Here is a 13,345-nt window from a genome sequence, read left to right as displayed (position 1 = left end):
CTATAATGTTTTCACATTTAAGGATTATTTGACAAAATAAATCGCTCATTTAGGAAGGCTCAGTCTGAGCTTTGCCAGAGAGCCTTGAGACATAAATCAAACTGTGGTTTTGAGAGGACTGTTTATATAGAATGTCCTATTTAAACAGTGAGAATGACGTGGTGTTTGAGGGGTGTCAGAAAACATATGGGACGCATCTTGAAATCAATACCCCATTAGCCCCCCGCGCAGTGCCAGAGTACAAGGGCCCTGGAACCGCTCAATATAAAGCTGCGTTGTTTTTGCTACATTGCAAATACAGGACTCCAAACCTGTCCAGGTCAACACCTCGTTCAAGCATCCCGTTTCAGGAGTCCTTCCAAATTGCCTGTTTAAAAATGCTCTCAACGTTAGAGCAGGGGTGCGTCCCAAACGTCACCCTATTCATAACATAGTGCACTACTACTACTAAGGAGCGTCCAAAAGTAGTGCACTAGATAGGGACTAAGGTTGTCTAGTGTAAGACCGCGTCCTTATCGTGGTGACTACAATGTTATCTCTGGGCTGGCAATTCATGTCAGGCCGAGGTTAGAGTTTAGGATGAGAAAGAGCCCTGGGGTATGAACGGAATCGCTCTGACAGAAGGAACATACATTTGTGAGGACATGCACTCGCGCACGCACACACACACGCACGCACAAACACACGCACGCACACACGCACGCACACACGACAGTGTGCAACACACGGGCATTCGTGGCAATTTCAGCCTCTCAATGTCACAGGGCTCTCGCATGACCTGTTTCTATCAAAGCAGAGCACGACATGAGAGGGGGAGGGAGGGAGGCAGGGAAGACTGAAAATAATCATAATTTGGGAGGTGCGTATATTTGTCCTGTTACACACAAGGGTATAATGGAAATGTGTTTTTTTTGCATAACCCAACTCTCCCTGAGAGACCCGCAGGGAGTGGGGTCACGGCCAGGGTCACCATTGTACAGCAACCCTGGAGCATTTAGGGTTAAGTGCATTGCTCAAGGGCACAGTGGCACACCTTGTCGGCTCCGGTATTCGAACCAGCAACCTTTCGTTTACTGGCCCAACGCTCCAACCTCGAGTAAAAGAGGAGAGAGAGAAGGAGAGATATCAGAAGGGGGGATTATGACGAACCAAACTAAACGAGCAGCCAATAGAGGAGGAGTACCGAGCGTCGGAGCGGCTGTCCTTTCCCAGACGATGCAGTCTGCCACGCTCCACTGGTCATACACTGATATCACACCATGTCAACAGCATGAATAAAACTGGTGTAGTAAAGATTGGTCGGCCCCACGTCTCTCCTTCCTTCACTCCCTCGCTCTTCAATGATAATGGGGGGGATGAGGGAGGCAGAGAGAGTAGAGAGGGATAGGGAGAGGCAGAGAGAGTAGAGGGATAGGGAGAGGCAGAGAGAGTAGAGGGATAGGGAGAGGCAGAGAGAGAGGGGGTGAAACAAAAAAGTCTGCCCACACTCCTCTCCTCCTTCCCCTTGTTCTGTCATTCTCCTTCCCTCTCCCCTTGTTCTGTCGTTCTCCTTCCCTCTCCCCTTGTTCTATCTCATTCCCTCTCCCCTTGTTCTATCTCATTCCCTCCCTCTCTCTGCTGCTCAGTTTCTCCCTGGGGCGTTGAGGCTCGACTGAGCACAGAGGCTGAGCTGTCCAAACTGGAGGAAGAGGGGGATGAGGGGGGGATGAGGGGGAGAGAGGCTGCTATGGCTGTCATGTGTCAGCCTCGTGGGCAAAATGAAGCACAAATAAACAGAGCGAGGGGGGGGTACACAGCCGCATGGTGGGAAACAATACACAAGGGAGGTAGAGAGAGAGAAACGGCGATGGGAGGACTGGTCAAAGGAGGGCTTCTTGGAGGACGGTGTTGATGTGCATGACAGGATGAGTGTGTGGGTGCGTATGGAAGTCGAGAAGCAGTTGTGGCAATGACAGTTCACAAAAAGGCCATAGAAGTCTTCTCCAGAGAGCATGCAATTCACTCCAGCTGAATCCATCCTCAGTCATAGCAAGATGGACGCGTCTGCATTCCACCTCCACCTCAGAATCCTTTGCCAGCCAGGGCAGACTTGGGCCAGGCGCACCATTAAAAGTGAATGGCCAACTCTGTGTGGCTCTAGAGTGCATTATTTCCCAGGTATACTCTGCCTGTCCATTACTGCACATGCCTGTTGTTTCCTGTGGCCCGGCTGATTTATTCAGCCATTTTGGCTTAAGCCAGACACGGGCGCTCCATCATCTCACTCTCAAAGTAATCCTCTGTCCTCCCACCATTGGGCGCCATTACACATAATTAATGGCCGTTCTGGGGCTGCTGCAACTGGCAGGCTTTGGAGATGGGCCTTTTAAAAGTGTGTGTGTGTGTGTGTGTTTTAAAAGCGTCAGGGGGGGAGAGTAAGACATCTTCAACTGTCCTAAGCTTAATCATCTGTAGAGAGCATTCCTATACTTCAGAGGGAGCGGCGGGAGGGGACTTATGACTGACTTCAATTAGTAAATAATGGAGTTCTGCACATGAAAGAGGAAATGCAATTTTAGACTTCTGTCCAGGTGAAATACAAAATGGAGTCTTGGTATTACATGACTTCCTCTATAGGTGTGTAAGCAGTGATACCGTCTAAGAGTACCACTTAACGTATGCTTCCTAGTCGAAACCGTTTCTGCATACATTATGACGTTTTTGTGAAGTGTTGGTGTTTATGACAGCTTTCTGCATTTTCCCCCCTGGCTGTTCGGGCACACACATTTCGGTTTTTTTAGGCTTGTTGAAGTTCGGTATCCGAAGTCTACGCCCCTTCGTCGGTGATTGGTCAACAGTAGGCATTCTTCAAAGAAGTGTTTGTTGTCATTCAACGACAGACGACTAGTTTTCATGCACATTTGTTGATGTTGAGAAATACTGCACCAAACATCTTAGATGTAAAAAAAGAACTCTGTAAAAACACCAAAATGAATTACAGATTTATTGAGATATTTTAGATTACTCTGACTATTTTGAGGAAGTTTAATGACTACTGCATCTCAAGAGGGACAAATATTGCCACTTTTTCAATTAAGGTATTTTAAGGTAGTATGCGAGCACATACGCTCACTTCACCTAGCAGAGTTCTGCTAGGAGCAAATCAAACCTATGTATGAGGACGCCTTTAGCCAGTGAAGAGAGAGAGAAAGAGAGAGACAGAGAGAGAGACAGAGACAGAGAGACAGAGAGACAGAGAGAGAGAGAGAGAGACAGAGACAGAGACAGAGAGACAGAGAGAGAGAGAGAGAGACAGAGAGAGAGAGAGAGAGAGAGACAGAGAGACAGAGAGAGACAGAGAGAGACAGAGAGAGACAGAGAGAGAGAGAGAGAGAGAGAGACAGAGACAGAGACAGAGAGAGACAGAGAGACAGAGAGACAGAGAGACAGAGAGACAGAGAGACAGAGAGAGACAGAGAGACAGAGAGAGACAGAGAGACAGAGAGACAGAGAGAAAGAGAGAGTACACAGCGGCAGAATACCTGACCACTGTGACTGACCCAAAATTAAGGAAAGCCTTGACTATGTACAGACTCAGTGAGCATAGCCTTGCTATTGAGAAAGGCCGCCGTAGGCAGACATGGCTCTCAAGAGAAGACAGGCTATGTGCTCACTGCCCACAAAATGAGGTGGAAACTGAGCTGCACTTCCTAACCTCCTGCCCAATGTATGACCATATTAGAGAGACATATTTCCCTCAGATTACACAGATCCACAAAGAATTCGAAAACAAATCCAATTTTGAAAAACTCCCATATCTACTGGGTGAAATTCCAGTGTGCCATCAAAGCAGCAAGATTTGTGACCTGTTGCCAAGAGAAAAGGGCAACCAGTGAAGAACACGCACCATTGTAAATACAACCCATATCTATGCTTATTTATTTTATCTTGTGTCCTTTACCATTTGTACATTGTTGAAACACTGTATATATATATATATAATATGACATTTGTAATGTCTTTATTGTTTCTAAACTTCTGTATGTGTGATGTCTACTGTTAATTTTTATTGTTTATTTCACTTTATATATTATCTACCTCACTTGCTTTGGCAATGTTAACACATGTTTCCCATGCCAATAAAGCCCTTGAATTGAATTGAATTGTGTGAGTGAGTGAGTGAGTGAGTGAGTGAGTGAGTGAGTGAGTGAGTGAGTGAGTGAGTGAGTGAGTGAGTGAGTGAGAGAGAGAGAGAGAGAGAGAGAGAGAGAAAGAGAAAGAGAAAGAGAAAGAGAGCGAGAAAGAGAGTGAGTGAGAGAGAGAGTGAGAGAGAGAGAGAGAGAGAGAGAAAGAGAAAGAGAAAGAGAGCGAGAAAGAGAGTGAGCTGTTCTTTCCTCTCTGCTGTGTGTTGTACAGAGATGGCTATCAGCACCCAGTGATTAAAGAGGCGTCTTACTTAACTATGATCAATCGCAATTACACAGCCACTACTCAGGCCAAGGGAGTGGGCAGTGATTAACAAACAGCCTGCTAATCATTCCAGCCACAACTCCCCTACATACTCCCTCATAGCCTTATAGGACTTTCTATCAGCGCTGACTCAGCTAGTCCCAGAGAGCCTGTCTTCAGCGAGACGTCTCTTTCTTCCTAAGTGTGCGTGGGTGTGTTACCTTGGACAGGTCTCTGTAGTTGCTGGGCAGAGTGAGGTCCAGGTCTTCAGTGTCGTAGTTCGTGATGACCCAGGGGAAGACGGGGTACTGATTCAGATCATTGTACGTACGACCTGGAGGGAGGGAGGTAGACATAAGGGGGGAGGGGCGGTCACAACAGTCTCAAATTAGTCAACATCATCATCAAACTTCTAGAACTGAACATGTTTAGTAATCTAAATGTCTGGACACCAAACTCCCTTTTCAATTAGAGCTTAAATGTGGAATGTATTTTGACTAACTATGAAGAAAATGAAGTCAGAGGATGAAACCATGTTGGCCAAACAGAGTTTATATCATTTACATCATTGACCACATATGTTCATAATAGCTGGGAGTGTTGTCATTCCCTGTGGTGACAGTCCAGTGACAGTGGGGTAACACTGGTCTTACCAGAGATGGTGTTGAGGAAGATCAGGTACTCAAAGTTGGAGATCTCTCTGCGCTGCCAGCGCTGGGTCATGTTGGAGGCCTTGTAGAGCTGCTTGGGACTGGCCTGGGAGATACGCCTGGAGGAGGAAGAACACACACTGCCTGGTTACATGCCGGGCTGTGTGGTGAGATGCCGGGGCTCTCTGGTCAGATGCCGGGGCTCTCTGGTCAGATGCCGGGGCTCTCTGGTCAGATACTGGGCTCTCGGGTCAGATACCGGGGCTCTCTGGTCAGATGCCGGGGCTCTCTGGTCAGATGCCGGGGCTCTCTGGTCAGATGCCGGGGCTCTCGGGTCAGATGCCGGGGCTCTCGGGTCAGATGCCGGGGCTCTCGGGTCAGATGCCGGGGCTCTCTGGTCAGATGCCGGGGCTCTCTGGTTAGATACTGGGCTCTCGGGTTAGATACGGGGCTCTCGGGTTAGATACTGGGCTCTCGGGATAGATGCCGGGGCTCTCTGGTCAGATGCCGGGGCTCTCTGGTCAGATGCCGGGGCTCTCTGGTCAGATGCCGGGGCTCTCTGGTCAGATGCCGGGGCTCTCTGGTCAGATGCCGGGGCTCTCTGGTCAGATGCCGGGGCTCTCTGGTCAGATGCCGGGGCTCTCTGGTCAGATGCCGGGGCTCTCTGGTCAGATGCCGGGGCTCTCTGGTCAGATGCCGGGGCTCTCTGGTCAGATGCCGGGGCTCTCTGGTCAGATGCCGGGGCTCTCTGGTCAGATGCCGGGGCTCTCTGGTCAGATGCCGGGGCTCTCTGGTTAGATACTGGGGCTCTCAGGTTAGATACTGGGCTCTCTGGTTAGATACTGGGCTCTCTGGTTAGATACTGGGGCTCTCTGGTTAGATACTGGGCTGTATTCCAGTCCATAAGTGCTGGCAAACAAGACATTGACAACACTTTCAAAGAACAACATTTCAGACCCACTGTGAATTATGAAAACATAACCTAATCATACCAGACGATTAGTGTGTTTCAAGATTTCCAACTTTAATAATAAAACTGATTCAGTCCAAGGTCTTAGTAAAGTCTCTAAATGCAAATGTTCCAATATGAAATAGGTATTGATATTTAGGCACACTAAATGAAAAAGACAAATATGCAATGAGTAGGGTTAATTCTTCTTCTCAAGCAGATACATACACTGATCCCCCCCGCAACACGCACAGGCCCTGAAGCATGATGTATGCTATGGGACTTAAACAAATGACCCCCAATCCAATTAAAACAAAGGCAAATTATGGAATAAATCACTGTCACAGTGTGAGATTATAGTCATTAAGCCAGCAGAAAATCACAATCACCCCTTTACAACTCCCAGTTTATAGCTCCAAAACACTGAACAGACGTTAGGGCAACATCTCTGAATTATATACAAGGCAGCTAAAATCAAATCAAATTGTATGTGTCACATGTGTGGAATACAACAGGTGTAGATCTTACAGTGAAATGCTTACTTAAAAGCCCTTAACCAACAATGCACTTAAAAAAAATAATGTTTTAATTCATTAATGAGCAGCAGTAAAATATTAGCAAGGCTATATACAGGGGGTACCGGTACAGAGTCAATGTGCAGACTATATACAGGGGGTACCGGTACAGAGTCAATGTACAGGCTATATACAGGGGGTACCGGTACAGAGTCAATGTGCAGACTATATACAGGGGGTACCGGTACAGAGTCAATGTGCAGACTATATACAGGGAGTACCGGTACAGAGTCAATGTGCAGACTATATACAGGGGGTACCGGTACAGAGTCAATGTACAGGCTATATACAGGGGGTACCGGTACAGAGTCAATGTACAGGCTATATACAGGGGGTACCGGTACAGAGTCAATGTACAGGCTATATACAGGGGGTACCGGTACAGAGTCAATGTACAGGCTATATACAGGGGGTACCGGTACAGAGTCAATGTACAGGCTATATACAGGGGGTACCGGTACAGAGTCAATGTGCAGACTATATACAGGGGGTACCGGTACAGAGTCAATGTACAGACTATATACAGGGGGTACCGGTACAGAGTCAATGTACAGGCTATATACAGGGGGTACCGGTACAGAGTCAATGTGCAGACTATATACAGGGGGTACCGGTACAGAGTCAATGTGCAGACTATATACAGGGGGTACCGGTACAGAGTCAATGTACAGGCTATATACAGGGGGTACCGGTACAGAGTCAATGTACAGGCTATATACAGGGGGTACCGGCACAGAGTCGATGTGCAGACTATATACAGGGGGTACCGGTACAGAGTCAATGTGCAGGCTATATACAGGGGGTACCGGTACAGAGTCAATGTACAGGCTATATACAGGGGGTACCGGTACAGAGTCAATGTAATCAAATCAAATCAAATTTTATTTGTCACATACACATGGTTAGCAGATGTTAATGCGAGTGTAGCGAAATGCTTGTGCTTCTAGTTCCGACAATGCAGTAATAACGAACAAGTAATCTAACTAACAATTCCAAAAAAACTACTGTCTTATAACACAGTGTAAGGGGATAAAGAATATGTACATAAGGATATATGAATGAGTGATGGTACAGAGCAGCATAGGCAAGATACAGTAGATGATATCGAGTACAGTATATACATATGAGATAAGTATGTAAACCAAGTGGCATAGTTAAAGTGGCTAGTGATACATGTATTACATAAGGATGCAGTCGATGATATAGAGTACAGTATCAACGTATGCATATGAGATGAATAATGTAGGGTAAGTAACATTATATAAGGTAGCATTGTTTAAAGTGGCTAGTGATATATTTACATCATTTCCCATCAATTCCCATGATTAAAGTGGCTGGAGTAGAGTCAGTGTCATTGACAGTGTGTTGGCAGTAGCCACTCAATGTTAGTGGTGGCTGTTTAACAGTCTGATGGCCTTGAGATAGAAGCTGTTTTTCAGTCTCTCGGTCCCAGCTTTGATGCACCTGTACTGACCTTGCCTTCTGGATGACAGCGGGGTGAACAGGCAGTGGCTCGGGTGGTTGATGTCCTTGATGATCTTTATGGCCTTCCTGTAGCATCGGGTGGTGTAGGTGTCCTGGAGGGCAGGTAGTTTGCCCCCGGTGATGCGTTGTGCAGACCTCACTACCCTCTGGAGAGCCTTACGGTTGAGGGCGGTGCAGTTGCCGTACCAGGCGGTGATACAGCCCGCCAGGATGCTCTCGATTGTGCAACTGTAGAAGTTTGTGAGTGCTTTTGGTGACAAGCCAAATTTCTTCAGCCTCCTGAGGTTGAAGAGGCACTGCTGCGCCTTCCTCACGATGCTGTCTGTGTGAGTGGACCAATTCAGTTTGTCTGTGATGTGTATGCCGAGGAACTTAAAACTTGCTACCCTCTCCACTACTGTTCCATCTATGTGGATGGGGGGGTGTTCCCTCTGCTGTTTCCTGAAGTCCACAATCATCTCCTTAGTTTTGTTGACGTTGAGTGTGAGGTAATTTTCCTGACACCACACTCCGAGGGCCCTCACCTCCTCCCTGTAGGCCGTCTCGTCGTTGTTGGTAATCAAGCCTACCACTGTTGTGTCGTCCGCAAACTTGATGATTGAGTTGGAGGCGTGCATGGCCACGCAGTCGTGGGTGAACAGGGAGTACAGGAGAGGGCTCAGAACGCACCCTTGTGGGGCCCCAGTGTTGAGGATCAGCGGGGAGGAGATGTTGTTGCCTACCCTCACCACCTGGGGGCGGCCCGTCAGGAAGTCCAGTACCCAGTTGCACAGGGCGGGGTCGAGACCCAGGGTCTCGAGCTTGATGACGAGCTTGGAGGGTACTATGGTGTTGAATGCCGAGCTGTAGTCGATGAACAGCATTCTCACATAGGTATTCCTCTTGTCCAGATGGGTTAGGGCAGTGTGCAGTGTGGTTGAGATTGCATCGTCTGTGGACCTATTTGGGCGGTAAGCAAATTGGAGTGGGTCAAGGGTGTCAGGTAGGGTGGAGGTGATATGGTCCTTGACTAGTCTCTCAAAGCACTTCATGATGACGGATGTGAGTGCTACGGGGCGGTAGTCGTTTAGCTCAGTTACCTTAGCTTTCTTGGGAACAGGAACAATGGTGGCCCTCTTGAAGCATGTGGGAACAGCAGACTGGTATAGGGATTGATTGAATATGTCCGTAAACACACCGGCCAGCGCATGCTCTGAGGGCGCGGCTGGGGATGCCGTCTGGGCCTGCAGCCTTGCGAGGGTTAACACGTTTAAATGTCTTACTCACTTCGGCTGCAGTGAAGGAGAGACCGCATGATTCTGTTGCAGGCCGTGTCAGTGGCACTGTATTGTCCTCAAAGCGGGCAAAAAAAGTTATTTAGTCTGCCTGGGAGCAAGACATCCTGGTCCGTGACTGGGCTGGGTTTCTTCCTGTAGTCCGTGATTGACTGTAGACCCTGCCACATGCCTCTTGTGTCTGAGCCGTTGAATTGAGATTCTACTTTGTCTCTGTACTGGCGCTTAGCTTGTTTGATAGCCTTGCGGAGGGAATAGCTGCACTGTTTGTATTCAGTCATGTTACCAGACACCTTGCCCTGATTAAAAGCAGTGGTTCGTGCCTTCAGTTTCACACGAATGCTGCCATCAATCCACGGTTTCTGGTTAGGGAATGTTTTAATCGTTGCTATGGGAACGACATCTTCAACGCACGTTCTAATGAACTCGCACACCGTATCAGCGTATTCGTCAATGTTGTTGTCTGACGCAATACGAAACATCTCCCAGTCCACGTGATGGAAGCAGTCTTGGAGTGTGGAGTCAGCTTGGTCGGACCAGCGTTGGACAGACCTCAGCGTGGGAGCTTCTTGTTTTAGTTTCTGTCTGTAGGCAGGGATCAACAAAATGGAGTCGTGGTCAGCTTTTCCGAAAGGGGGCAGGGCAGGGCCTTATATGCGCCGCGGAAGTTAGAGTAACAATGATCCAGGGTCTTTCCACCCCTGGTTGCGCAATCGATATGCTGATAAAATTTAGGGAGTCTTGTTTTCAGATTAGCCTTGTTAAAATCCCCAGCTACAATGAATGCAGCCTCCGGATAAATCGTTTCCAGTTTGCAGAGAGTTAAATAAAGTTCGTTCAGAGCCATCGATGTGTCTGCTTGGGGGGGATATATACGGCTGTGATTATAATCGAAGAGAATTCTCTTGGTAGATAATGCGGTCTACATTTGATTGTGAGGAATTCTAAATCAGGTGAACAGAAGGATTTGAGTTCCTGTATGTTTCTTTCATCACACCATGTCACGTTGGCCATAAGGCATACGCCCCCGCCCGTCTTCTTACCAGAAAGATGTTTGTTTCTGTCGGCGCGATGCGTGGAGAAACCCGCTGGCTGCACCGCTTCGGATTGCGTCTCTCCAGTTAGCCATGTTTCCGTGAAGCAGAGAACGTTACAGTCTCTGATGTCCCTCTGGAATGCTACCCTTGCTCGGATTTCATCAACCTTGTTGTCAAGAGACTGGACATTGGCAAGAAGAATGCTAGGGAGTGGTGCACGATGTGCCCGTCTCCGGAGTCTGACCAGAAGACCGCTTCGTTTCCCTCTTTTTCTGAGTCGTTTTTTTTGTTGGTCGCTGCATGTGATCCACTCGGTTACACTGGTTGTAAGGCAGAACACAGGATCCGCATCGCGAAAAACATATTCTTGGTCGTACTGATGGTGAGTTGACGCTGATCTTATATTCAGTAGTTCTTCTCGGCTGTATGTAATGAAACCTAAGATGACTTGGGGTACTAATGTAAGAAATAACACGTAAAAAAAACAAAAAACTGCATAGTTTCCTAGGAACGCGAAGCGAGGCGGCCATCTCTGTCGGCGCCGGAAGTAAAAAAGTGTACAGACTATAAAAAGGGGGTGCCGATACAGAGTCGATGTGCAGGGGCACCGGTTAGTCAAGGTAATTGAGATAATATGTACATGTAGGTAGAGTTATTAAAGTGACTATGCATAGATAACAGAGTAGCAGCAGTGTAAAAAGAGAGGGGGGTGAAAATAGTCCGGGTAGCCATTTAATTAGATGTTCAGGAGTCTTATGGCTTGGGGGTAGAAGCTGTTTAGAAGCCTCTTGGACATAGACTTGACGCTCTGGTACCGCTTGCCGTGCAGTAGCAGAGAAAACAGTCTATGACTAGGGTGGCTGGAGTCTTTGACAATTTTTAGGGCCTTCCCCTGACACCCCTTCCCCTGATTTCCATTCTGTCTTTGGCTTGGCTACAGCCATGTCAGTGCAGTACACAGGCTGGACTTGGCTATGGCAGGGTGCTGCAGACATGCAGTCATAAGAAGGCAAGAGGAGAAGAGGGAGAGAGTTGGGGGTGCCCACTCTATACCTTGGACTGTGTGTGTGTGTGTGTGTGTGTGTGTGTGTGTGTGTGTGTGTGTGTGTGTGTGTGTGTGTGTGTGTGTGTGTGTGTGTGTGTGTGTCTGTATATGTTTTCCACTCTTTCTGTGGTGGTTTTCTCAGAACGTGCTGAAGCGTGACGGTGTTACACACTAAGCCCACAAGTATTTAGTGTCAGCTGACGAGAGAAAGTGGGGATGAACACATACCAACCCTCCACCGCAGAGAGAGACAGAGAGAGAGCGAGATAACAAAATAGACTGACCTGGTCTGTGGGAGGCCAAAGTTGGTGCCCACCCCCACGCGAGGGAGGCATTGGACCACCTTCTTGACCGTGCCTGCATCTGGGAAGTTGAACATGACCGCAGCTACAGAGGAAGGCAAACAAGTTCTGTCAATCCATGGCTTGGTTTCCACAGATAACGGAGCAGCTTCAAATTCTAAATCATGTAGAAATAAATCCCAACATCAAATCTATCCTCTTTCAAAAAGATCCTGGCAAAGATACATTTCACTCATTTGTCTTTCAGATTCAAAATCCAAACTCATGTCATAATTTAAGGGTTGTGATTCTACTGAATAATATTAGAATAAAATATGCTGGTTGTGAGTCTTACTTCTGTTGGCCATGAAAATCTCCAGAGCAGTGTTCTGTAGCAAGTAACGTCTGGAGAAGACAGCCCTGATCTCTGTGAACAGCCATTTACCATGAAGGCCCTCTGTGTAGGTTAGGATCTGGAGAGGAGAGGAGAGGAGAGAGGGAGGGGAGCGGAGAGAGGGAGGAAAGGTATGAGGGTGAGAGGTGAGCAAAGACAGAAGACAAGAAAGTAGTAAAAGAAGAAAGAAAAGAGGAGAAGCGACAGAAAGAAAGGAGAAGCGAGGAAGAGAGAAGAGAAGAGACGAGAGGAGAGACGAGAGAAGAGAGAGAGGGGATGAGAAGAGACGAGAGGAGAGAGAGAAGGAGAGGAGAGGATGAGAAGAAGAGAGGATGAGAAGGAAGAGAGAGGAGAGAGAGGAGAGAAGAAGAAGAGAGGAGAGAAGAGAGAGGAGAGAAGAAGAAGAGAGAGGAGAGAAGAAGAGAGGAGAGAAGGCTGTGTTAGTTCATTCATCACAGCCAAATGACGCGTCGTCCCGAACAGCAGGATTAATGTGTTATATTGATCAGTCTCCATGAAAAAGGGATTCCTTTAACGAGAGAATGAGCCCTATTCAGAGGGAGGAGGGGAGGGAGGGATGGACGAGGCAGACATTTAGTTCACTAAAAGCTCATCAGTAATTTAGACAGCGGGTATCCTCTCTGCTTAAAATATAAATAAAGACATGTTCAGAATCAGATGCATACTATTGTCAAGATCATTTCAAGTACCCACCAATATTCAGAGCTAAAAAAGTATTACTTTCCTGAAGAGTACCAATTACAAGGCCAAACGTAAAATGTGTTTACAAAACAGTGATATGTAGTTCAAATAAATCTATAACGCCAACACAAACCGCTGTGGTTTTTAAAGGCTCCGTTTTCACCAGATTAAGACGGGTTTGACCAGCCAGGTCACCGGTGATACAAGTCAGTGTTCGACGTCTGTCCACGTCTGAGGACGTTGGGAGATGACGTGTAAACCAGCCACTAGAGGCAGCAGTGAGTGCTGTTACCTTCAGGTAGATTTGGGTTATGCTGTGGCGTTGTGGATAGGGATGGCAGAGAGATAAGCCCGATTCAAATACTCCAAAGGTTGCAAGTTCGAATCCAGCGATAGAAAGTTGTTTTTGAGATTTTTGTTTTAAGCCTATCCCAAACCATAACCATAACCATTCAGAGTTAATGCTTAATCTTAAGATTTCTGAGTTCATGCCTAAAGTTAACCCTAAACTTAAAAATGCTGAGT

General features: G+C 47.3%; 1 protein-coding gene across 4 annotated transcripts in view; it reads right to left on the bottom strand.

Moving 5' to 3' along the window:
- The window catches only part of LOC112231646 (lipopolysaccharide-responsive and beige-like anchor protein), a 351,054-nt gene that overhangs the window by 109,118 nt on the left and 228,591 nt on the right, over positions 1–13,345 (bottom strand). For all 4 annotated transcript variants that reach the window (XM_042311819.1, XM_042311822.1, XM_042311821.1 and 1 more), the window contains 4 exons: positions 12,080–12,197; positions 11,728–11,830; positions 5,082–5,197; positions 4,650–4,762 (listed from right to left, as the gene is read on the bottom strand). In XM_042311819.1, coding sequence (XP_042167753.1) covers positions 4,650–4,762; positions 5,082–5,197; positions 11,728–11,830; positions 12,080–12,197 — 450 coding nt within the window. The remainder of the gene's footprint in view (positions 1–4,649; positions 4,763–5,081; positions 5,198–11,727; positions 11,831–12,079; positions 12,198–13,345) is intronic.

The sequence above is a fragment of the Oncorhynchus tshawytscha genome, linkage group LG34, assembly GCF_018296145.1.
Source record: "Oncorhynchus tshawytscha isolate Ot180627B linkage group LG34, Otsh_v2.0, whole genome shotgun sequence".
Classification (NCBI taxonomy): domain Eukaryota; kingdom Metazoa; phylum Chordata; class Actinopteri; order Salmoniformes; family Salmonidae; genus Oncorhynchus; species Oncorhynchus tshawytscha.
Note: the sequence above shows the minus strand (reverse complement) of the source record. Positions and strands in the feature narration are given on the sequence as shown.